General features: G+C 37.3%; 1 protein-coding gene across 2 annotated transcripts in view; it reads left to right on the top strand.

Moving 5' to 3' along the window:
* The window catches only part of Prkg1 (protein kinase cGMP-dependent 1), a 1110226-nt gene that overhangs the window by 921041 nt on the left and 161344 nt on the right, over positions 1-27841 (top strand). For both annotated transcript variants that reach the window (XM_026781031.1, XM_013348063.2), the window contains exon 7: positions 2008-2102. In XM_026781031.1, coding sequence (XP_026636832.1) covers positions 2008-2102 — 95 coding nt within the window. The remainder of the gene's footprint in view (positions 1-2007; positions 2103-27841) is intronic.

The raw sequence follows: 27841 nt of genomic DNA, 5'->3' as shown, positions 1-27841 counted from the left end.
AAACATAATATAAACTTTTAAAAATTTGGTTTTTTTTCTCAATGGAAATTTACAGGTTTTTTTTCCAGAAATTTGGAGTTTGATACTTGCAGCAGCAATGTGTAACTTAGACATTAAGTTCCTTCTCTGTTTTTTAGTTGGTAGATTCCTGTTCTTTGAGAACATGGCATTTTCAACACAGGGCAGAAGCATCAAAGAATTCTGCAAATATCCCCAACAGTCTTACATCAACACCCTATCTCTCTGTAAATGAAATGTTCCAAAATTGAACAGGATTATTACACTTCAAATTAAAGCCCTGTGATATGCAGCTAGGGAGATGGTACAGTTGTCCAGAGAGCACACTGTTTCTGGAGTGGACACGTCTGGTTCCCAGTGCCCACAACACATCGGGGGACTCTCTTTCATTTCATCTTTAAAGGATCCTACGCCTCTGACTTCTAAGTAACCTGCTCCCATGGGCACATACCTTCCACCCCCACATACACACTCCCCAACACAAATCATTAGGAATGAATAAAAAAATCAACCTTAGTGATGAGTCCGAGACACAACTACATGTTTAATAGCATCTAGATGGGAGGGAAATGTTGACTATACCAAATTCTGAAAAGCAAAACAAGGAGACTTCTAAGGCACTATTGACTAAGATGGCAAAATTAAACTATTGTGAAAAAACCAATTTGACTGCTTCCTTAAAAGTTAATAAAATGTTTGCCATATGATCCAGCAACCTTATTCTTTATTGATTCTAGAGGAATGAAAATGTAGTTCTTGCAAAAACATGTCCATCAATGTTTACAGCAAAGGCCAATCCAATAAAAAACTAGTCAACAAGGATAATTGGATATAATCATCCAAGCCAAATATAATCTGAAAATAAATGTTCCTCCTTTATTAGCTTCAGGACAATGCTCTCTAAGCCCAGCCTTCCTAGAAAGTTACCACCTTACAATGATAAGTGCTAATGACAGTACAATTTATATGAACTTCCATGAGTCAGCATCAGCACCTGAAACACTGAACATGTTTAGTCCTTACTTGTTCTTCATTTGTGTGAGCATTGACCCACTGAAACTTGACTCATGGGGGCCAGAACACAAGTACAGGGAAATCGGTAGAAAATTTGTTAATAGTATCATAGTAACGACATATAAGAATAAAACTGGTAGCTATAGTTGCTTCTAGGGAATTGCTAATCTGTATACTATTTATGTAATGGGACAGCTATGCAAATAGAGGAAATGTGCTTGAGCTGCTTATATTAACATGAATGAATCAGAACCCCTGAGAGTATAGAACCAGCAACTCCTACTTTAAATACGACTCCCCACTGCAACTTCTTCATCTATAAAAGCCTCATCAACATGCAAATTAGCATCTCTATGATATAGCTTAGTGGTAACTGACAGTTAAAACGGAATTTTCATGGTTTGAAACACCATGTAGAAGGGTAATCAAATGGATCAGCGGAGAATAATAATTGAATTTCCTTTACCTTGCACAAACCTCCCTAATAGTAATAAAAGTTCTGGTCATTGACATCCAATGTCTAGGTTGAGAAGCCTGAAGCTTGCTGTTTTTAATGTGCTTAAGCGCTTGGCATTGTCTCAATAAATTAGTTTTCTAATGCATTGTATTTTTCAGGTAGGTGAATTTTAATTATTTAACCTTTCTGGATGGCTGGTAGTAGTATTATTATTCCTATATCTTGAAGAAAGGAATGAATGCAAAGTAGTATTTAGGGTAATTATATTTTCCCCCAAACAACAAGGAAACACCATTGAGAAACAAAGGAAAAATATTGACAGAATATGTCATTAAATTCATCAAAATGGTTGTTTCATTGAAGGCAATAAAATCGAGAGTACCAATGAAGATTAAGTGAAATTCTTATTTCTTAACAATGCATTTTTGAAAAGGAGATGAAATATGTAGAATAAATTCTTGGGAAAGCATGGGATTCGCAAGCAGGCAGTTGATTTAAATGCTCATCTCTCTTTGTAGGTGAATGTCACTCGGGAAGACTCACCAAGTGAAGACCCAGTCTTTCTTAGAACTTTGGGGAAGGGAGACTGGTTTGGAGAGAAAGCCTTGCAGGGGTAAGTGAGCACATGTGCACAGTTTTTGTTTGAATGCTATACAGCTTACTGAAAAGCTGAGCTTCTGGTACAATAGACCCTTCTCCTTGGGCCCGCGCTAATACCAGACACAGACCTTTGGCTGTTGTATTTCCTAAATTCCAGCTGGGTTTGTGATCTCTTTATATCGGCTGTAGGGTTGAGTAAGCTTCTAACATAAACATGAGATCTTAACCAGAACATGTTTCAGTTCTGTGTTCCTTAAGTGAAGTTTCTCTATATAACTGAAACAACAGGGCTAGGACTCTTGTTTGTTTTTGATTTTTTTTCTGTTGTTTTGTTTTTGTTTTTCAAGACAGGGTTTCTCTGTAGCTTTGAAGCCTATCCTGGAACTAGCTCTTGTAGACCAGGCTGGCCTCGAACTCACAGAGATCCACTTGTCTCTGCCTCCTGAGTGCTGGGATTAAAGGCATGTGCTACCACTGCCGTCTGAGGGCCGGGACTCTTGACCTTACTGCAAACAGTTTTTCTTGGAATCAGAGGAAGGGGGCTAACTAAGGAATTTGAAATCTTAAACGGTACCATCAGTGAATCAGCAGGGAAGCCTTCCCAGAAGGATGGTCACCTCTGGTGACTGTTGTCACCGCAAGATGCACACACCTGAGTTCACTGTGGGAAAGCTCCCAATCCTGGGTTCGTGGAGGTACAAGTTAAGATGACTCCAACTTTGCTTTTTCAATTCAGCTTTCAGGAACGTGGCAAGAACTTGAGAGTTCTTCTCAAATCATATGGAAGAGTAGCCAAGTTGGTTTTGTGATTTGCATTTTACAGAATGCATGGCAAATAATTTGGGGGCCTTTATCTTCCAATAAGCAACATGTTTCCTTATCAATTAATATGATACTTTTGAGATTTTAGTTTCATATGTATCTGCAGAACTTGAAGAAGAGCCAACTAAAACTTTGTTTTTGTTTCTATAACACTGGGATAGAATTTACTCTGATTAGAATATCATTTTAAGATTATAAGCACTCATCAAAAAGTACTGTAAAATTTGCTTAGGTTGTTTTGATTTTGGTGTCAGTCAAGGGGCAGGTTTTACTCTGTTTCTTGTTTCAACGATACAGTAACAGAACCAGGCTATCTCTATAGTCCTTAGTTGGACGGTACCACTGGAGGGAATTGAGAATGAACTACAATAACTTTCTATTTATCTTTCAATGGGTTTGTTGGCTCCTTGTCTGGTGAGCATGCATTTGTCATTAGATTTTTCCCAATTTCTAAACAGGAAGAAAGCAAGTACAGTGTGTTCCTAAAAGGACACAGCAAGCATTGTATCCCTAGACTGAAGCCTGCGAAACTCATGCCATATCTGTCTTTTCTCTGATTATTTAATGTGTGTAGGGCTCTATACAATGATGCTGCGTCATTTCTGTGGTTTAAAAATCGTCTCCTTCTGTTGAAAACAATGTTATTTCCACAGAGAAAACCAAATGAGAAAATAATGAAAACAAAGGAGACAAACAAACCCCAGAAGCGTTTCTAATCATTTGCAACTAAAATCACAAGTCGAATGCTGAAAGATAAATCAGGAATGGAAATCAAAAGATGGTCTTTTGTAGTTTATTGTCATGGAATCAGGCACCAAACACAGATGGCTTTCATAGTTGAAAATACCTTCCTAGAAAGTACAATACTATAAAAATTTCACCAAGTTTTGTTCTGATATTAGAATTTATGTTACTAAACTCCAAGTTGCATTCTTTTTAGTATCCACTTTGAATAATTTTTGACAGTTTCATGTATACATATACATTTGCACATATGTGTATATATACATATATATATATGTATATATGATATATTGGGATTTTATTCATCCCTCACTTCCTTCTTTCATATACCCTTTTCCTCTAAACCCCTTCCTCCTAACTTCTCTCCCCAAATGAATTCCCCATTAAATAAAATAATTCCACCTCTTGTAGCAACAGTTAACAGTCAAGAGCTCCTTAGGAAGTGTGGGGCCTCATGGAGTTCCCTGGGAAATGTCTGTCTTTAGGATATGTGTCCTGTCCCCGACATGGTGGGATGTTTAAGGCACAGTCTTGTGCAGGTATCCCTTGCTGTTTGTGTGCTCCTGATTCCAACTGCTGAGTAGTCTCTGGGTGGCAGTGATTCGTGGCAACTCCTTTCTGTCCTCTAAATCTTATATGCTTTCTATCTCCTCTTCTTCCGAATTCCCTGGGCCTTTGATGAGGGACCATACGGATGTCCTAGTTAGGGCTGAGCGCTCATTCATTCTTAGCACCTTTGCCAGACATAAGTCAATACATTGTTACCCTCGGCAACAAGGAACTTCTTTGCCCCAGGCTGATGGTAGCACTAGTCTGTGGATATAAATATAAAAATTTAGAAAAAAAAATTGGCAATATGTCCATTTAAAGGACCATAGTGAGTGTGATGGTAACTTTTTCATATCATCTTGACACAATTTAGAATTGCCTAGTAGTAGTCTTGAGAAGCGATTGTCCAAATCTGTGAGAGATTATGTTGATGAGTGGGAAGGTTTTGATGGTTCCCTTCTCTAGATAGAGACTATTCTGCACTACGCAAGAGCAGAGAAAGAACTGAGCTGCAGCAAGTGTGCGCGTGTTCATTTTTTTTCTCTGCTTTCAACTAGATGTGACTAGCTGCTTCACGTTTCTCCAGCAGTGGAGTTATCCTGGAATTGTGAGCTACAATAGACTCTTTCTTCTCTAAATTGCCTTTGTCAGGGTGATTTTTTTTTTAAATTACAGCAACAGGAAATGAAGCTAAGACAGTGGGTAAAACAAGAAGGCAGTTTGCAAAGCCTTCTGCAATGAAGAGAGCAGTTGCTGAACTCCCACGTGAGCCTACTCCACAAGGATGTGACCTCAGCTTATTAAAAAGAAAACATGAGTAGGATATGAAATTCAATTCCTAATCTTGATTAGAAAGCACAAAACTGCAAGCTAATTAACAGCTTCTGCAGAATGGCTCGTGGGTTGCAATTAGGTGATTTCTGTCCATTAGGGATACCTCTCTAAAATATCCTTTACATGACTTATATCACATTAAGACTTTAATTGAAGAAAGCCTCCGAAGTAAACATGACCTGATCAGTCCCTTGTTTTGATGCTTTGACATGTCAGTATCTTAGCTCTGTATGGTAGTTGGAAAGAAAATGATCTCTCAGACTCATAGGGAGTGGCACTATGAGGAGGCGAGACCTTGTTGGAGTAGGTGTGACTTCGCTGGAGGAAGTTCATCACCAGGGGACAAGCTTTGAGGTCTCAAATGTTCAGGTCAGGTCTAGTGTGACATTGACTTCCTGCTGCCTGCTCCAGCACCATGTCTGCCTGCACACAACCATGCTATCGGCCATGACAAAAATGGAATAAATTTCTGAAACTGTAAGCCAGCCATAGTTAAATGTTTTCCTTTCTGAGAGTCACTGTGGTCATGGCGTCTCTTTACAACGATAGAAACCCTAAGACAGTCAGTCAGTAATGATTTTTCAACCTGAATCTATGTTCTTTATCTTTCTTTAAATTTCAATTCAACTTACTCAAATCAACTTCTAAGTTACTTAAAAGTTGTTGTAACTTCAAGATGCAAAGTCTTATGGGCAACTGTGTATCCTTTGGCTAATAGTTGCAAACCACATAATACCTTTAGCCTTAGAAACAATTTTGTATTCAGAGCATATATCAAACACCATTTCAGATTAGTGGTTTGCTTACAAATAAAAATTCCTTTGTACTGGGAATTTTTGTTTAATTCTGTTTGTATTTAGATAAAATTAATATACTCTTGAAAATTCTTTTTAAAATCTAGACAGCTTAATATGAACACTGATTAGGGACATGGGAGAAAATTTTATATTTATTATCAATTTTATTTTATTTTTTATTTTTTTTGGTTTTTCGAGACAGGGTTTTTCTGTGGCTTTGGAGCCTGTCCTGGAACTCGCTCTGTAGACCAGGCTGGTCTCGAACTCACAGAGATCCGCCTGCCTCTGCCTCCCGAGTGCTGGGATTAAAGGCGTGCACCACCATCGCCCGGCTATTATCAATTTTATATCTTGTCTATGGAACTCAGCCCCTGACCACTGTAAAAGTCTGCCTCTAGAGGTAACATTCTTTAGGTCCATTGTAGTGGAAGCATTAGAATTCTAACTATAGACACCTTTTAGGCTGTTTTATTAACATCCATCCCAATAGCTTACTGTTACTGGGGAAGCTGGAGTCACTTATATATTCACTTTGATCGCTTTGTGTAAAACAAATTATGCACTATTGTCTGACTCAATCACTTTTTTTGTCCTTTGATAATGGCTTCTGTATGCCAGAAAAATGAAAATATTTTTCTTCTTGTGTAAGTTTCTCCCTATGGGCATAAAAATAACACTTGGGTTGAAATTATTTGATCAGTGTGAAATAATTTATTTACCCTTTGTCTTATCATTCTTCCATATCTCTCTCTGACCTGAACCATGCGGGTCATAGGTGAGCATTGGATGTCAACTTCTAAAGCAGCCGTGCGGTGTATATGCCAAGTAATGAGAAAGACGTAAGACAAAGATGAATTAGATGGGATGGAGCTCCTTGCCACCCAGCTTCATTTCTGCTGTCACATGACCATGGCATGTGCTCAAATATTTCAGCAGAGGTGTCTGATTTGGGTGGGACCCCACTTTATCATTTACTAAATATGAGGCAGCGAGAGGCTTTCTTCTCATCTACCATGAAGATCATGACGACATCTTACCTTGGGGTTGTCATGAGGATTGACCAAGGGGAGACTTGGGAGGCATTTGGGCAAGTACCTAGAAATCACCCGAGTGGCTCCCAAAAGTGGCCTGCTGTCACCACTACCACATCTGCACCTTGGCCTTCACCTCCATTATTACCATTCGAAAGATGTTCCTTTATACTTCACTTAGTCCTTAACGGAAATGTGGAGCACTTGGTACAACTAGGATAGCAAGATTTCAAGTGAATCCCGCGTCCGTTTGTAACTCCAGGCGAGCTGGCTAACTAACCTCTGTTTCATCCTTTTCTGATTCTGCACAGTAAGCTAATCAAGTGAAGTAATTTCTGATTTCTTAGATCACAACCTTTGACTCAATGAGATTTGATCCCTTTACAGCTGGAACAGATTTCTGAGCACAAATATAGCCCCGAAGCTGTCAAAGAATCGCAAAAATAGCGACATTTAATACCAGACCACTGCCGTCAGGGTTCTTCCATCCAGAATCGACCTCAGCTATTACCTTTTATTCTGAAGACCTGAGCGACATGACAAGTCTGTTAACGTTTATACTCAAGGTAATAAGCCAAAGTCAGGTTTTCAGAAGTCTCTATGTCTCTAGACTCTTCCCTCAGGGGCATGGGCATGAGAAAGTTTCTTAATATTCTGGAACTTACTTTCTGGTTTTCTATATTTTTCTTTAAAATAAAAACAGAATTATAATGAAGAAAGATCCTTAAGAGAAATCGCACACTAGTTCAGAACTTAGAATAAATGATAGTTATTTATTTAGGGGTAAACTCGCAAATCCGAATCCTCTGCTGAAATGGAAAACAGAAACCAAATCCCGCAGCCAGAAAAGAGGCCAAATGCATGCTCTACATCAGCATAAATAGTATAAGAGGCCACGCCCCAGTGGGTGGATAACTTGAAGGCTATTGGCTGTAGGATTTTCTATAGCACCTCTCCCTTTTGTTTAAATAAGAGAGTTCTTAGCCTAATACAAAATTATATACAATAAGGACAAATATATTCAAATTTCATGATGTCACTGTTTTTAACAGCTGAGTAATACCCCATTGTATAAATGGACCACATTGTCTTTATCCATTCTTCAGTTGAGGAACATCTAGGTTGTTTCCAGGTTCTGGCTACTATGAATAAAGCTGCTATGAGCATGACTAAACAAGTGTCCTTTTAATGAGATGGAGCATCTTTTGCCTAAGAATTGAATTGCTGGGTCTTAAAGTAGATCTATTCTCAATTTTCTGAGAAACCATCATACTGGTTTGCAGAGTGGCTGCACAAGTTTGCACTCCCACCAGCAATAAAGGAGTGTTCCTTTTGTCCCACATCCTCACCAGCATGAGCTGTCACTTGTGTTTTTGATATTGTCCATTCTGACAGGTGTAAGATGGATCTCAGAATCATTTTGATTTGCATTTTCCTGATGGATCCCTAAGGGTTGCTGAACATTTAAGTGTTTCTTAGCCATTGAGATTCTTCTGACAAGAATTCTCTATTTAGATCTGTACCCCATTTTTAAACTGTATTAATTAATTTGTTGATGTCTAGTTTCTTGAGTTCTTTATATATTTTGGATATTACCTCTCTGTCTAATGGAGTTGGTGAAATTCTTTTCCCATTGTGCAGACTACTGTTTTGTTCAGTTCCAAATAATGTATTTATTGGCTTTCAGGTCTGCTCTAACTCACTATGAATTCCTTTTTATTCTGTTGCATCTGCAAAGGCCTTCTTTTCAAATGTAGTCATATGCTCAGACATGGGATTTGGGAACTGAGGGAACAGTTTGATACACAATACTCCATACCAGACTGGGCCATTTCACTTTTCTTCTGGAAGGTTTCCTGTTGTGGGATATGCTACCATATCACTGCAGTCACTGCTTGATAACGCATGTTATAGATATACTAAAATTCCTTTTGTCGTCTTATCTATGGCATATTTAACTTTCACACACTCAGTTCCCATGATCGTTTGTTAAGCCTGGCTTTTCCTCCATGGATGAATAATTTAACTTTAACAAGCTCCAACTCAGAGTTAGAACTGTGTTGCCAGCATCACACAGGACTTGAATACCAAGGAATATAGAAGTAACTGACCACACTTACAATATTTACATATCCTGCTATATATTGATATAAAATTATCAAGGATACAATTAACCACTTCACTTTAACACCAAGAAAACCATCGGAGGAGACATGAAAATATATTCAGGTTTTGAAGAATACATAGTGAGACAGACAATCTCTGCATCTCATTTGTTGAGTGTTATACGAGCATTTTAGCATTTGGATGGGATTATATACCCAACAGCAAGAATGATTTCTAAAAATTCATAATTTTTATTTGTGTGTAAATGTGTGAGTTTATGCTATGTGTTTGTTGGAGCAGGGAAGGGTGCCCTTGGAGCCAGAAGATAGCATTGGCTACCCTGGAGCTTGAGTTATAAAGAGTTGTGAGCCATCCATTCTGAGTTCTTGGAACCAGACTTGGGTCCTCTAGAAAAGCAGGAAGTGCTGTATGAGTACCATGTGCTAAGCGCTAACCGATTGTGCCACTGGTGTAAAATAAGAAAAGATTGTATTGAAAACATTTAATAAGAAAAAGAAAGTTGGTTAAAAGAGAGAGAGAAGCAGGAAATGCTCTTATCTGCTGAGCCATCATCTCTCTAGCCCACAAAGATGACTTTTCATGAACAGAATTGGCATACTTGTTTTCTGCACTTAGGTAAAGAAAGATTAAGATCCGACATATAAAGTTTGTTGTGAAATTGTTTGAATTCATCCGGTAATCTAGTTAGTAAACTAGCAGTCAACACTATAAACTTAGCTCACCTTAACAGACGTAGGTTATCAGTAGATAAATATTTATCATCATTATAGTAGACTTTAATGTGCATGTTGAGCTTTATTAGGGCATAAATTATTAAAACCTGTATCTAACTATAAGGCTTATCTTTTCTTCGTGTAGCAGTATGTCTCTGATTTAGTATACAGTTTTACAAATAACATCATATCCAACAGTCCCATTTAAGCTATGCGTGTGTGTGCATGTATATGTGTGTTTGTGTGTACTAGTTTGGAAAAATTACGTTTTGAAAGCTGTAGCTGTGTATGTTTGTAGCTTAAAAAGTGCTGTTCTGATTTTTAATACTCCGTCAAATCCTTTTTTTTGTTTTTGTTTTGTTGTTGTTTCTCAAGACAGGGTTTCTCTGAGTAATAGCCCTGGCTGTCCTGGAACTAGCTCTTGTAGACCAGGCTGGCCTCGAATTCACAAAGATCTGCCTGTCTCTGCCTCCCAAGTACTGGGATTAAAGGCGTGCAGCCCATATAGAATAATTAAATCAAGTCAATTAACATTACTTCAAATATTTAAGGTTTTTTTGTAATAATAACATTTGAAATGAACTCTCTTAGCAAAATTGAAATGTGTAGATTATTGGAAACATGGTTATATTCAGTACACTGCATCATAGCTCAAATCAGTCAAATAAGTCAGCTTATTACTCCTGTCTATCTCACCAAAATGTGCCTTATGGCTAAGTACTATATCCCATAATGGTTAAGTTACATCCTAACCAACCATGTGTAATTATCTCTTCCATGCCCTTGTCCATACATGTTATCTTTTGCCTTTTTGGTAACTGCCATTCTAACAGGTATGAGATGACATTTTCTTCTCTTTTTAAAATGCTTTCCCTCAACGATTAGAAATGATGAGCTTTTTGTCTCCTGTCTCTGTTAGCCACTCCTGCATCTTGTTTTGACAAGTGTCTATTTCCTTTGCCATTTCTTAATGACATTTTCTTGATCCTTTTAAATAGTTATTTGTGTTCCTTGTCTGAATTAATTTCTCATCAGGTGCAGTTCGCAAACAGAATCCTAATTTGTAGGTTCTCCTCCCTCTTTTCATCATTCCTTTTGATTCTAGCCCCATTGGTACTCGTTGGTTTTTGCCAACTTGGCACAAACTAGAGTCATCTAGAAAGAGGGAACACAACTGAGGACCTGCTGCCACCCAATTGGACTGTGGAAATGTCTGTTGAGGCATATTCTTGACTGATGATTGGTGCAGGAGGGCCCAGCCCATGACGGGCAGTACCATCTCTAGGTTGATAGGTTGCGCTGCATTGAAATTGTAGCTGAGCAAGCCAGAGTGGGCCAGGAAGCAGCAGTCCTCTGTAGTCTCTACTCCAGATCTTGTCTCCAGGTTCCTACTCCAGTTCCGTAAACTGTAAGAGGAAACAGATCCTTTCCTCCCCTGCTGCTTTTTGGATATGGTGTTCATCACAGCAATTAAAAGGAAAACAAGGCAGTTTGTCTACTTGCTTTCTTTTTCCCGTGCCTTTGAATAGTAACTTAAAAAATCACTGTATGGCCAATGTTGTGTAGCTAGCTGTTCATTCTATTTTTGTCTAGTTCTAGTTCTAGACCTCATGTTTAAATATCCATTCATACTGAATTGATTAGATATACGGCATATTGGTATACAGTTTTGCCAACATATGTTAAAGAACGTGTCTTCACTGTAGGTTTGTAGAGCTTTCATCAAAAGTAAAACAAATATGGATTTGTGAATTTGATTTAATTTCTGTGCTCTCTATTCTGCTACATTCAGTGACTTTGTTATTTGTTGATTTTTATGGAAGTATTATACCATTTTAATTACCATTCATTTTAGTACAGATTAAAATCAGGTACCTTCTTCTTGATTCATTATGCTTATAACTGTCTTGGGGTACTTATTTATTTTAAGGCAGAATTTTACTACATACATAGCTCAATCTGGTAAGGAAAACACTGGGTAGACCACGCCAGTTTTAAATTCACTGTCTTCCTGTCTTAGCCTCCCAAGTACAGGGAATATATCAATGTTCACAGAAACTAGCTTGTTCTTGTTTGTGTTATTATTGGTTACTCGGTGGTGGTTTCATATGAATTTTAGATCTTTTTCAATTTTATGAAAAATGGTACAATTTTGGTGAGAAATAATTTGAATCTATAGATAGCTTCGAATTGTGTGACTTTAAAAAATTCCCCACTTTAGAGATAAGGTAATGTATTTTTATGTGTCTTTTTAAATTTCTCTTAGTGTTTTATAGTTTCCACTGTATCAATTGTTTTCCTCAGCTAAATGATTTTCTATTTTACTTTTTGTAGCCATTATAAATGAGATCATTATCCATTTCTTTTCCAAAATATTTATTGTTAATAAATGTAAATGCTAGTAATTTTTTGCACATTGAATTTAAATTCTACAGTTTTATAAATTTTCTCTATCAGTTTGGAAGGATCTTCAAGGTTTTCTGTATAGCAGAATGAAAGATTTGTAAGAGGCGCTTCTTTTTAGAAAGGCGCTTTTGGTGATTCAGTGATTATTTCTCATAAAAAGGATCAGATACCCATGGATGGCTGGAGATGTCATAGTACTTTTTTTTGTATCAAATAGTTTCCTTATCCAAGCTCCCTTAAGCAGACAGTCATTGTCAGTGGTGGAAATTGACTACTTAAGAAAACAATCTAATCCCTCATTGTTATTCTCCAACATATTATTCAGACAAATAATTCTCTTCAGGTGCCACAAGATAAGAAAAAATGTAAATTTGAAAAATCTCTTCAAAAACAAAAGTGTTTCGTTTGAGGCTAATTTTCTTGTTAATGAACTCTGCTAGCGTCTTGTATTTGTCATTTTTATTTCTTTCAAATCTAAATGATTGCTTCTTAATTTTTTCTTTTTGTAGTGTAGAAGAAAAATGGCTCGTTATAAATCATCCTTTGGACAGGAAACACAGATACTAATTGGCTAGATTTGTTGTTACTGCACTAATCACTTGTGATGCCTGGAAAAGTATTTTAGATGTTTGAAAATTATCTCTGAATATTCTTGTCAAAATTATACAGCTGAAACATCATTTGTTTATTCTGAGATTGAGATTGTGTCCATATGAGATCAGCATTGCAGGTGGGTTTGGTTTCAAACGGTTCTTATTCTTTATACATTGATAAACAAGTGAAACATATGTCAGAAAAAAATATACCACATGGTAATTGTCTTATTCCACATTGTAGGAACTGGAAAATCACAAGATTTATATTTTAGAATAATTCAAGCAGAATATAACAGATGCAAATCAAGTCACTCTTGCTAGAATCATTTTGTAAGACATCAACAAGTTTTTTGATTGCCCATGATTCAGACAAACAACAACCAATTAAAAAGTGAAATAAAAATCATTATATACTACATCATAAAAAACTCTGAAAGGGTTAGATACAAACATGGAGAAAGATATGTCAGTCTTACCCAGCAAAAATTATATGACATACCCTGGAGAAATTGCAATCCTAATCGAAATGCCCAAAATAATTTTTTTAAAGAAATGTACAGGCTAATTTTAAAATTATAATGAAAATACAAAAGCCCTACCAGAGATAAACTGGCCAGGAAAGAGAGCAAAGTTGGAGGTGAATCCTACTGACCTTCCATGTGCCTTAAAGCAATGACAAACAAGAGAGCGTGTTCTGAAGATAAGATACCCAAATAGATCTTGGAACACAATGAGGGGCCCAGAAGCTAACCTACATGCCAATAAGTTTTGCTATGGCAAATACCATAGATAGGTAGCTTAGCCAAAAGAAATGAACTTTCTTATAGTTGTGAGGACTGTAAGTCTGAAATCAGGGCTGTCATGTCACATTCTAGTGACATCTTCCTTGATTGCAGACTTTTTAGTATGTGTAGTTAGAGTGATTGCAACTCTGGGTATCTCTTTTTACAAGAGTCACAGATCCATGACATAGACTGCAGTCAGACAGCCTCCTCATCCAAAGCCATGTGTCTACCAAAGTCTCCATTTTCAAAATACTGTGAGTTTGAGAGCTTCTAGATAGGATTTTTTTAGTGGACACAATTCAATTCATAGCATTTGCTGATTGATTTTCAACAAAGGTTCAAAGTTAATTTCTTTAAAAAATGTTAGCTCTTTCCCACAAATGGTGTTGACCATACATTAAAAAACTAAAAAAAGTTTTGAAATTTATGCCCTGGCAATGCTGAAGCATGCATGGACAGCCCGTATACAGCGGTTCTGTTGAACTTGCCTATATTAGGTTTCATGATCTAAGCTGATGTGGATGACTGACCAGGTCTCTTCCTCATTAAATAAACAAACAAACAAATAAACAAACAACTTGGATCTATAATGTGCATTTCTCATACCATATAGGAAATTTTAAAATGGTTTGCATGTTTAAATATCAAATAAAATTTCATAGATTTTTTTTAAGGTAAAGGAATCTATTATAAATTTGTTAACTTTTGGTTAGGTTAAAAGTTTTTTTAGTGGGCAGTGTGGTGTACTCCATTAATCCCAGCACGCAGGAGGTAGAGGCAAGTAGATCTCTGAGTTCAAGACCAGCCTGGTCTACAGAGAAAGTTCCAGGATAGCCAGAATTACGTAGAGAAACCCTGTTTCGAAAAAAAAAGTTTTCCTAGATAATGACAATGACATTACACCATTATTCCTTAGAGAAAGAAAGATGATTAATTAGACATCATTAAAGCTAAGGACTTCTAGGAGGTAGGCAGGAAGCTTATGGATAGAGCCTAGCATGACCATCCTCAGTTCTAACCCCAGCACTGAAGAACAAAATCTATTGTGTGAAAGCCACTGTAAGTTATTAAAAAAAAGATAATTCTTATACTGGAGAAATATTTGTTTTGCAATTGCCTACCCAAGAGAGGATTTGTTCCCAGTTTTCCAAATTCTTAACTATCAACAATGAGAAAGCCAACAGCCCAATGTTTTAAATGAGTGAGTGATCTGGGCCCACAGTTTAGAGAACTCATGGCAGGTTAGCATGGAAATATTAGAGATGATTGATGTTAGAGAAATAAAAAATAAACCCGGTGAAATACCATCACACAAATATTGAAATACCTAAAATGAAAGCAGCTGGGCATGCTGTGTATTTGGGGGTGCGGGTTGCCATTAGACATTTCATGTGCTTTTGATAGGCGTCTAGTAAACTTGTGCAATGACTGCTTTCTTCAAAACCTAAATTAAAAATATATTCAGTATACCTCCTGCCAGACAATCTAGGTACTTATGTGAAAGCTGGGGTCCATACAAACGTGTGCATGCACATGAATTTTGTTCTTAGTAGCAAATAGCTTCACATTTGAAACAACTCAAACATTCATCAGTAAAGGAACGAACAGATAAACATGGCATACAATGAAATAGTACTCAGCAGGAAAATGAATGAAGTGTTAATACACTCAAAAACCTAGATGTCTGGTAACATAATTGTAATGAATGAAAGAAGCCAAATAAAAGAGTATCCATTGTTAATTCCATTTAGCTATAATTCTAAAGATACTAATTAATCCATAGATAAACAAAGCGTACCACACCTGGGGATGGGAGTTGACATAACGTAGATCTTATACAGAGAAACTGGGAACCCTTTGGGGTGACGCACATGTTCACTGTATTGATTGTGTGTTAATTAGAGTGTCTACAGATGTCAATGGTCTTCACTTTGTGTTCTTCAAATATGTACCGTTTATATGACTCAGGTCTCATTACTAAACTATTAAAATTCACTTAAAATATTAATTGTATCCTTGAGGTACTCAAGCAGGTAAAGGGAACTAACTCCCCTGGGGCCCATTAGCCACCACTGCCTCTACTGTTCGATGCACTGGAGACTTGGAAAGCTCTCATTATGAAATTACATTTCTAATTAAGAAATTTAATTGAAAAGCTTGATTTTTGTGAAGTAATAATTTTGATTATCTTTACGGGATAAGTCTCCTCCCTTCCCTTTCATTCCCCTCTCTTCCCCTCCCTTCCTCTCCATTCCTCTCCTCCCTCCCTTTCCCTTCCCTTCCCTCTTCTCTCCTCCCCTCCCTTTTCCTCCCTTCTCCTTCCCTCCCTTTCCCATTCCTCTTGATTCCTTTTTCCTCCGCTTCCCTCCCCTTTCTTTTCCCGTCTATCCCCCTTCCCTCCTCTATTCCAGAACATTCTTGCTGCACTCCTATTCTCTACATGGGGATTCCCATAAATGTTATATAAGAAGAATATAAGTGTTTTTTTTTTTTCGATTCGCACTATGCACTTACTTTTCTTAGAAATATGACTTTCTCATCCTGGAGAACTAATTTTTTTCCTTTAAACTTTTATTTTTTTTAACCACATAACAAAATTGTACATATAGTATGTTCACTTGAAATTAATATTAGAACTTTGAATTTTTTGAAAAATCATAATTTTTTTTCATGTGTATGATGACAATATAAAGGTGTGTTTCTAGATTTCTGGACCTATCTACTCCAGAATAAAAATGACTTTGTAACATGAAAACTTTTAGAAACTTTCTTACGGAGCCCTATTGATAGTTTGTGGCTTTCTCCCTTCCTATATACATTATTCTGTGTACTACGGTGATCCAACTATTGCCACCATGTCCCTATTCATATGTGGCCAGCAGTGAGGCTGTTGATTCACTTCCCACGTACATAAGACTACCATATTCCACATTTACTTTTAATATTTTCTACTCTTAACTTTATTAGAAACAATATAAATTATTCTGTAACTACAAAAATTTCCTTAATTTTCCAATTGCTAAAGTGGGGAGTCATTACGAATTTAATTATAAAACTTAAAAAAAAATCTTTTCTAGTAATGCCAAAGTCCCTAATGCTGCTCAGCGAAATGATTTTGCTCAAAGGAAGACTAAGTGTGAAAACGGGAGATCATTCGCAAGCAGCTGATGGGCTGGCTTGTATTTTTAATTTTATTATTTTTGCCATGATTTAGAGTGGACTATGGATGTCTGCATCTCTCCTAAGAGATGACTATACTAACAGGAAAATTCCACTGGACAACAGCCTTGGGGGAAAATTGTCTGTCTCTTTCGCTAACACATTCTCCTTTATGAGTTTCTCTGTTAAGCACACCTTTATGGTCCTTGTCACCCTGGCTTCAGTTTTAAGGTCAGTCTCTCCATCTCTTCTATCTGGGGTATCTGTGCCTCTTCCATCTTTGATCCTGCAATTTTATGGATGATTCTATAGTATTTCTCTTCAATTCTCTTCCATTGTAATTTTCACTGTAACTGATTTTTCCTAACTTGTATTTCATATCATTTAGATTTATTTGCATGTGAATTATATCACAGTATATCAAACCACTACCCTTATGGGCCCAGGGAAGCAGAAGTTCTGCTTTGGATCTCAGCTTCACCGTCAGGTCCCAGAGTCTGCTCTCAGCTGATTCCTTCCCAGTGAAAAGTCTTCTGTTTTCTTGTTAACTCTGTGATAAACACCATGACTGAGGGAGGCACTTTGTAGAAGAAAGATTACAGTCCATGGAGGCCAGGAAGCATGGCAGAGGCAGCAGGCTCGGTGGCACCAGCAGGGAGCTAGGAACTAGGAGCTCATATCTCCAAATTCAGACAGGAAGCAGAGAGGGTGAACAGGAAGTAGGACAGAACTGTGTAATCTCAAAACCTGCCCCCAGTGATGTACTTCCTGGCAACAATGCCATCTAACTCCATCCCATGATTCCCCCACTCCCAAACTGTGCCTCCAACTGGCAACCAAGTATTTGAACACCAGATCCTGTGTGTGGGGATGAGTCATTTCTCACTCAAACTACCACAAAAAGAACCTTTGCAGTCAGGTAGATATATCTACTAGAGGCCTGCTCATCTCTTGGAAGATCTAAGGCATCCTTATCTTTTCAAGACCTGGGATGGTTCTTTTTCCAAGTCTTTCCTAGCAAATGTCTTTTTATCATTTCATATTATAGCTGATATTCATTTATATAGTCTTGTTTATCCTTCTTGGTATAGTTTGACTGAGTTCTCAACACTTTTTACGGTTATCGAACCAAAAGTGATCTTTACCCATGAAGACTCCAGCAGTGTCCCATTTTAAAATACATGCCAGTGTTAGTATCCTTTAAATACATGTTGGATTACTGGATTGGATTTTTCAGTGCGGAAGTCTGTAACGTGGCCCCAGTTTTTCAGGGTGGTCTTTGAAGTGGGAGAGACAGATGTGGTGAGCATCCGTTTTCCGTGGTGCATATCCTTCTAGCGTGGCAGCGGATGGGGAGGTGGAAGGGATGTGCACACGTGTCAGACTGCTGTGACAGCCCCAGCACAATGCTGTCTTCAATATCATCATCTCACACTTTCTCTATTTGCAATGTGCTTAATACCCTTATTACAGCTTGTAAACAAGTGTGACATTCTTTCCTCTGTCTTAGACCTTCAGCCTTTTGATCTATCCACAGACAAGCACTTAATGGTACTTAGGAGTTTACTCTGGTGGTATGTAGCATATTCCACAACAAATCATGAGACTGTATCTTATATTTTTTTAAACATCAATTTTAGTTGTTCATTTTTTTCAAAATTTCCTCTAAAATATAATCCATAATGAAATTAAAGGATGAATTATTCAAGAATGATAGTGTTGTTGCTTTTATGGCAAATAAAACATGTATGTACTAGAGTTATGGCACATTTCAAATATTTGCAACAAAGTTCATGTATTTAATATGAACTTAATTTTGAGTCATATCATGGGGTGGTCAGCATATAGAGATGTATAAAATGAGATTGTTCAGAAACTAATCATTATTGAAACTTAATAACAGATACACTATAATTTGATCTGGTCGTTTCTCCTTCTCTATATGCATTTAAACTTACATAGCACACTGTGACTAAACCATCCTAATCTTCTTAGCTTGGGATTATTTGCCACAAGCTAAACTTTTATGAAAATGACTAAAACTCTGTTTTTGCATTTTTCCTATTATGAATTTACACTAAACCTAGGATAGTGTTTTAGGAGTTGACACTAAATAATTGTTTGGGACCACTTACACAATTGCTTTGCTAATGGAAAGAATAGTGTAGCATTGACTAAGAAATCAGAAGAAGGAAAGTCCAAGAAACCATATCATCTACAAAACATCAAACAGGCTCACACTGTATTTCATAAAATTATTTCTCAGGTTAAACAATGCCAGAGGATGCTTTCTTTAACAATTTCATGTTTAAATAATAAACTTAAAGATGATTAATCAGGAAATTACTTATGTGAAATTGCCACTTTGAATTAATTCACAGATGTGGTCAACTGACAAATTCAGGGATAAGATTAATGAGAGGAAAAAAATAAAACAAAATCCATGTCTTCAGTGACTGCTCGTATCTCATCAGAATGTTTTGTATAAAGAGCTCTGGGATGGATGTGAAATTGCCCAGGAAATTAGATGTGGATTTATTTTGTGTTAAACTTGAGTGTGAAGGATATGTTCTAGTCTAGTGATATCAGTAAATATACCTGCAGGCATAAAGAAACAAGCACGTCAACAGGAGGTGAACAGCAAGCAAGCACTAAAGCAAATGTTTTGGTTGCTTATTTTCTTCGGGCTGGGCTGGATTTTAAATTCCCATTTTATTTTTGAATCCCAGTTTATATGAGTACTCAGTAACGGAATCGCATTTGTCCTTGGTTGGAAAGAACATTGTTGAAGGAATGTGGGAAAGATTCTGTTTAAAAAGATTCACTCTGGAAATGGCTGGTGTAGATAGAATACCAGCACATGAAGAAGACAAAATGGAGCATGGCGGACAGCTCACTCTGTAAAATAATTGCCGGACAAGCTTGAGACCCGAGTTTTGTTACCAGAACCTATGTGAAAAGTTAGAAGTGGTACCTCACACTTGTCATCCCCGCACAGGACAGACAGAGACAGGTGGATCACAAGTTCTAGGTCACCAAGAACACTGTTTCAGACGTCAAGGTGGATGATACCCGAGGAGCAACCCTCAGAGTTGACTCTGGTCTCTACACATGTGTGCACACAAGCGTACCTAAACATATGCACACAACATAAAGAAATGGAAGCAATACCATTTGTTCTAATTCTTGAAAATGATTTCATTTACTAAGAGCAGTGAAACTAAAATTTGTTTGTCTAAGATGCCGTCTAGGCAAAGAAGATGAAAGATGAACAGTTCCAAATTTGTTACATCTATTGTGCTTTTTAATTTTTATTTTAAAAAGAGGATTGGATTGTATTTGACTTCAAATTTGAAAGATTCGCTAGTCTTCGGGGATCCTTACTGTGTCTCTTTCAGAGTTTTATTTGTTTTAGATTAGCATGTAAGTAGCAAGATTAATGCATAAGGCATTTTCATATCGTTTTTTCAGTTTGGACATTTTGCCACAGTTGGTTCATGATCATCTTTCTCCCCTTTAACATATTGGAATAATATGTTAAATAAATGCGTTTATACTTTTTTCATTAATAAAAATCTTTTTTCTGCACCATGTGACTATAATTTAAGCATATACCCTCTTGTTCCTAAAACCCCCAAAGTGTATCTGTTAAAAATAAGAATATTTATGTACTGTGTGAATAGCTAACCAAATTCAAGAAATTTGACAAAGATAGGCCACTTCATTTGGGTCAGTCTGATAAGAGAGAATATCATATAAGTAATATTTCGGCCCTGTGGGCATCACACACAAGAGAAACCACATGTTTGTCCCTTTTTGGCGATGTTAATTCAATTTTTACCACTCAGTTATAGGGTTACTCCTCATCTCTGCTGAAGAGGATGGAGCTTTCTTTTCCTTGTAGCTAATACAGAGTCTGCAGAAAGGTTGTATGGTTCCTTGGCCAAGCTGGCATGCCTCTCAAGTTAGCATGCATTTTCCTGTCTTCCATGAGATTGCAGAAAACTACCATTATAGATGTTCTTCCATTCCGTTAATTATCACCCTCTGCTTACAGATTATTACCTTACTCGATGTGTGATTGTTGCTCTGACCTTCAGATCGAGCTGTGGTGACTCACCAGTTCGGTCACACCATTAAGTAGGTGTGGCCCATCCATTTAGCCTAGTTCCATAGGCTGTTTGATGTGACGCAAATTATTTCTTGATAATTTTCTTACGGTACATATGTGCCAGGTTCTTTTTTTAATATCCTTGCCTCACTTTTTTTTCAAGAGTCCTGCTTTAGTATAGAATTATATAAAGAGCTCAGAGCTGTGTGTGGCATGTGTTCTTATTCACTGAATGAGAATAGGAAATCTAGACCTGGGTCATCTTTGTCTGTGAGGGGTGCGTATGCTACCTATTTATTCATTAACTTGATTTTTTCCTAAGTACTAGTATGATCAGCACTAATACCTCTAGACTACACAGAGTGATAGAATGATATATAGATTATATCTATATATTATTATATATTATATAATGTTATATATTACATAGTACTTATACAATAATGACTAGCACAGTGAGATGTGCCTACTTGTGCAATAATGGCACCAGTGTTAGAGGTGAAATTACCGGGTGCGAATGAGAAGGAAACAGGGGACACTCAAATAACCCACTTGGGAGTTTATTGGGGTACAGGCCTGGTGAAGGTCGGTATGCAGAGAAAGAGAGCAGGAGATGGTGCGTCCAGCTTTTAAAAGCTGCCTAGTGCATATGCACAGGGGTTGACATGACTACATCACACTCAGATGACGAGGCTCACACATGCGTATGCAAGGACTTAGCTGAGTCATACATTAAAGGGTCACACAGGGCCCTTTAATATCCCAGGGCCATTCATTTGGCCCTTCTACCTGAGGGCTTGCCTGCACATGCATGGCACTAGAACCCGGAAGTGTCAGCCTTATTATGACGGAAATCATAACAATAGGAGTAACCAACTCCATTCTGATTGGATTTAAAATCCAATTCATTTTACGTGATGTAACCCATGTCTGGTACAGTTAATTGGGTAAGTCATGGGCTCTAGGGAGGAACCAAGTGCTATTATTCCACTAAATGAATAAACAGCAATAAACTGTCCCCAAGTTATAACTTGTAGGTTAATACATCTTATAACTCTTATCAAAGAAGCTTCTTTGTGCATTGATGGTGATGAATATGGAGACTCACAATGGGTCAATATGCAGAGAGAAAGAATTAGGCAGATCCTAGCTTTAAAAGGGACATCTATATTGCACTTCCCCCTTGAGTTTCAGTAATCATCATGTGTTGCAGGAACTCCTTCTGCTCCTTCAGCCAATAGCAGTTGAGATACCAGTCCATTGGGGCATGGTCTCTCTTTAAAAAAGTAGCAACTGCCCTCCAGCTTGCTCTCTTGCTTCCAGCTCGGCTTCCTAGACTCCTTTCCTGATCTTGCAGAGGGCTGTTGCTGCTTTTTTAAAGAGAGAGAGACCATGCCCCAGTGGGTTGGTATCTCAATGGCTATTGGCTGAAGGAGCGGAAGGAGCTCCCGCAACAATCATGAGAGAAGGAATAGAAAGATTTTGAGAGACAGAGGGAGCAGACATCTGTAGCAAAACAGTGCTGTTGCAAAGATGAACTCACAATAGCTGTGACTGTGTGTACCAGATTTGCGCAAAACATAACCAGCCAAAATCTCAGAATGGATGAGGGAGGGAGCTTACAAAGTTCCACCTTTATTTGAAAAGCTATTGATAATTGACAGCACCTGAGGGAGGATAAGATGGTTTTAGGCAAGGATGCAGACCCTGAGAAACTACTTATGTTTCAATGGATGGTTCTACACCTATGTACATAGAGGCAAAACTGATGGACTCAGTAGGTATTTAAGCAGTGCAAGACTGGCTGGCAATGGTGGTGCATGCCTTACTCCCAGCCCTCAGGAGGCAGAGGCAGGAGGACCTCTGTGAGTTCCAGGCCAGCATGGTCCACAGAGCAAATTCTAGGACAGTCAGCGTTGTTACACAGAAAAACCCTGTCATGAAAAAAGAGAGAGAAAAAAAGAATATATGAAATTGGGAGTGGAAAGTGGGGGTGGGAATAGGAGATGAATTGGAAGGAAGGGATTGCGGAAGTGGAGTTGACCCAAACATATTATATGCCTGCATGTGCATTATAAAATATTTTAAAAACATGTACCTGTAAAATTGGCACAAGAGTAAACAAACAAGGCTACCAGTATAGAAATGGAGAGTAATTTTTGTAGCAAAACAAATGATAGCACTGGAATATAAACCAAGAAACACGTATTCACAAGTGCATGTACATATAAATAATTGAACGAGTGGGAAGAAAGGACAATTGTTCTGTAGACTATGATAAACCAAATATAAAAGGAGACAGAATTACACAATGATCATTGCGTCATCCAGATAATAATTGCTCCAGGCCAAATCCACTGAAGATGGTTCAAATCAGTGCGATCTTAAACTGAAAGCAGACATTTTACTGTTTCAAACTATTTTTCTCAAAATATTCATCACTAATTGAAGTGGTGGTTTTGCATATGTTTGCATAAACTGGAGCAACTATTTCTGAGCAAGTGTGGTAGGTAATCACTAATTGCAATGCCTTTTGCACTGTGTTCTCTTAGGACAGGTTCTCAGTTTTAAGGTTTCACTGGCTCATTACATAAAACTAATATTGGATGCTAATTGTGAATGGTTAATTGCTGAGAGGCAAAAAGGTTTGTTTTCACCTTCTGATAAGATATTTTCAATGGTGAACTGAACAACTTAACTTCATCTCTTTGTCTTAAGATCCACCTTGTTATGTGACAGAGTCTACTCCAAAGAGAATCTTTTATCCTATTCACGGAGCCAGGGGACTGGGGAAGGGATTCTCTGGGAAACTACCTGAGCAGTGTGTTAAGATTTAGTGCTACCTGCCATTCACCTTTGTCCCAACCAGCAGGCAGTCTAAATGTTTCCCCCTCAACAGGATGACCTTCTGTGCAACCAGGCGGTCCACTGCACTAACACCTGCCAGTGGGGCATGCGGTCTCAGGCTGGTTGGATCTGGTTTTATTTAGTAGAGACTAGGATTTGAGCTAATGCACACTGAGGAAGTTGAGGATATAGGGTAGTGGGAGCAGATCTAGAAAATGTTTCAGGAGAATGGGAAGTAAAAATGCCCAAAATACATTGTATAAAATTATTATAGAGTTAATAAAAATATCTTTTCAAAGAAAGTGGTAAGGAACTTAAACAGTCTTTAACATGCCACCATGAAATTTGACAGATAGTTTGTACTGCATCAATCCCAAGCATGCAAAATTGTTTTGTGAACACCACTCAGATATTTACTTCATTCTCCGTGTAGGAAAAGATTGCGACGGTGAACCTGACTTGATGTAGCTACAGACCTGTCTGACAAATGCTTCTCCTTCTTGATTACAAATGAGCCCTTAGAGTTTAGCTTGAGGCTCTTAAAATTAAATTGTTTGTTTTTTCTTTGTTCTTCAAACATAAATGCAGATCAATTAGCCTTTTTTATTGCACTTTAGTTTCACCTGTAAGCAAGGAATATTCAAACAGGGTCTGTGAGAGTGAGTGAGTGCACGTTTTAGTTGAGAACATCTCCTAGGCACCTTCGGACGTGTCTCATGCCATGATACTAACTTATTCGGAATTAACTAAACATGATGGGTAATATCGAAATCTGAAAAGTTATCCTTGGATTATGTAATAGTTTGTGTCACTGGTTACCAAAATAATTGTTTAGGCAAGTGTTCTATCACCAAGCTACACTCCGCTTCCCGCCCCCTATGTGCACAGGCAACATAATGTTGGTTTTAGTTGTTTTGGCTTTTTGGTTTTGTTCTTTGGCCTGTTCATTGTGTGTGGGTGTATTGGCAAGTGCATGCAGAGGCCCGAGGTGAACAGTAAAATTTCTTTTCTCATTCACTTCTCCACCTTATGTTCTTAACGCAGGGTATCTCACTTGAAGCTGAAGTTTAGTATTTTGGCTAGGACTGCCTGGCCAGCTAGACCCTTGGATCTTCTAGATTCTGCCCCAGCCCTCGCCAGCACTGGGTTTGGAGGCATGTGCTGCTGAGTCTGGCTTTTATGCAAACTCTTGGGACCTGAACTCAGGCTCTCATGCTTGTGCAGCAGGCACTCATCCCACCGAGCCTTCTCTGGGCTCCCCAGATACTGTGTTGAACAGCGGTGCTTAAAAGTTGATAGCGTTGAAGATTGGGGAACTCAAAATGAAGCAAAATGTTGAGCCAATTCATACATAAAGCAAACTGAAAACTCAGCCTCCGTGGTAAATATGGTTTTTCTATTGGGAGCTGCCCGCATTAATTCTTTAGTTGTGCTTTTAAGATGACTTCTCTTTAGAATTCACACGGGGCTGGAGTCTCTGCTTTGAATACAAACTACTAGACATGAGAACATGAATAGGCACAATGACTCCCTTTCTCTTCTGTAAAATCAGGGGATGGATCGTCTTAGTCATCCTAGTGTTCAAGTGAATGATCAGTATGACCTCAGATGGGCACCATTATTGGGAATTTCCTGGCACGCATGTAAGTCTTATTATGAGGAGGTGACAGCAACCGTTACTTTACTATCATAATAATGACTTGGTTTGGGGAAGTTCGTGTTCAAATAAACCTTTGAGACGTACTGATGGACGTGAATAACTATATATCCGAAACCCTCTTGGAAGTAGCCGTGTGCTTAACTGCTCTCCTTAACGGCTTTTGTTTTTCTATTAACCAAAGCAAGCAATTTAAAAGTGAAATAAATTCAGCTTGGCTCTTGAAACTTAGGGAACATTAATATTGCCTATGAAAATATATTTTGTTTTAGAATAAATAAATGACAGGAAAGAAAAAGCACAGTGAAACCAAACCTTGGAAATGAAAGGCTGCCTAACTTGCTGTCCAGGGAAAGACATTTCTATTTTACCTTTATAATGACCTCCAATCAGAGATGACTCTGTAATTACCAGACTCAAAGTAAACCATGTTAATGCCTCCCTTATTCAGATGCTTCTGCTAAGTAATTTCTCTCTGTTTTGAATTATACAGATCGTCATCTTTGTTTATTACTTCCATTTGTTACTGCAGGCTTTTACCTTGGGCTAGGTCAGAGCAAAATTGGGTCCTTTCACTGTATCTTCGGAATCCCAGCTTTTATCCAATGTTTGGAAAGATTTTCTAACCTATCAGAACTTAACTTTTATAGTTTTAGATTCTAACGATTATAGACCCCATCTGAGAAATATGCTATAAATTAAAGCTATGCACACCATCAAGGGACTTACGAACATTCCCCAAGCTGCCGCTGTAAACCAAAACTAGGAAACCCTGTGTTTACAGAAGTCAGCTTACTTCTATTTTCTAGTTAAATGGAAGAAATGTTACCTCCTAAACACTGAGATGCAAATTAAAAATTTATGAAGTCACAGAAATGGTGAAAATATCCGCTTAAAGGGACTGTAATGATTGGGACTTAAAGGGACTGTAAAGAGTCATGAAATGATTGTGTTGAATTGGTAGAAATATTCTCATAGTTTTAATATGCTTAACCTATAATATTTCACACACGATGAAAGATTTCAAATTTATTGTTGACCTCAAAGCCAAGTGTGTTTAACCAACTCATATAAAAGTCCAGTTTCCATGTTAAATACAGGTTTCAGGAGGATAACGTCTGTGTAATTCTTTATGTGTGAATTTTAGGGTGACCTGACCTTAGAATTTATACAGGTCTGGAGTCCTGTTTTGAATCCAAGCTACTAAACTTGTAGCCAGAGAGCTGAGTTCGAATTAAGTTTATAATTTGATTTTTTTTGCCAGGAAGTGTGTATACATATGTTTTTTATATGAGCTACATATAGTTTTATTTATAAACTAAAAATGCAGTAGATTCATAGGAAAATTAAGATGAATTCCTTTTGACTGTTGGACACTTAAAACAGAAAACTGATGTTTGTTCTGTGTCCTACTATGCTGTAGAGTCATGAGTTTTGTTGTTGCTAACCTATGTTTAATGGCATTTTGCTCTAGGTTGGATAGAGTTGAGGATTTAGCTCTGCTAGTTCTTAAAATGTTGAGGTAGATATTAGTGTATATGTGCTATAGATTAGGAAGTTAAGAATCAAACTTATTAAACAAAATGGCCCAAAGTAAAAAAAAAATTTAAAATGATACAGAATTCAAATTTGAATATGGCATGTATAGCATACATATAGCTATGTATTCTTTCCACTTGAGGCAGGCATTTTAGACCCATTTAATGCGTATTTAGTCACAAATTAGTAACCTATTTGGGGCCTTTTAAATACACAGCTAGTTGATACTAATTTGTACAGCTTCTTTGGAGGGAAGAGGGAAAATGATTTTTAACAAATACTTATTACCTGCCGTTTTAGTTTATATAGAAGTTATTAACTGTTTAATTAAATTTCATTCACTAAAAGATATTAGAGTTCTGTATTTATTTACTTAACTCTAAAGTTGGAGAAATGTGTTAGTGTTCTCTTTGAATGTGTAATAAGTTCTGGAAAAATTTTCATAGGACAGTGAAATTTAATCTGACCAAATACTATGATATCTTAGTTCAGTATTTGTTTTGATTTTTTTCTTTGCTATTCTGATCTTACACTTTATTCTTGGCATTTAATTAGATTAAGCTCAGTTCATTAACATCTTTTGCATACTAATTGATTCCCCACTAAAAGGGCTTTGTTTTCTTGTCAACTCTTTGATAAGATTAGGTATCATTTCATCCTAAAGCTAATTATTGTATTAATGGAGCAGTGATTTTCATATGTCTTCTGTCTGAATACTGATTACCAATGACTTCAGAAGTTAAGGTGTAGTTGGAAAGGGCTTATTGCTTATGCCACTAATTGCTGTGGTTTATTTATTGTAGGACATAAAGCTTGAAGTCTTGGGAAATAAACAGCGATCATACAATATAAAACTATAAGGTGTAGGTATTTGCACTTTTATTCACAGATAGATTGCTATATTATAATAGTATCAAAATGAAATTCAAAAATTTTTGTCTGATATAAAACTTTTCAGCCCAGTAAATATATGTGCAATTGCAAAGAACAATTTTAGAAGGTTAATTCAACACAATAAAATCACATTTTGTTTTT

The sequence above is a fragment of the Microtus ochrogaster genome, chromosome 8 (assembly GCF_000317375.1).
Source record: "Microtus ochrogaster isolate Prairie Vole_2 chromosome 8, MicOch1.0, whole genome shotgun sequence".
Classification (NCBI taxonomy): Eukaryota; Metazoa; Chordata; class Mammalia; order Rodentia; family Cricetidae; genus Microtus; species Microtus ochrogaster.
The sequence above is the reverse complement of the archived record's forward strand: the minus strand, read 5'-3'. Positions and strand labels throughout refer to the sequence as shown.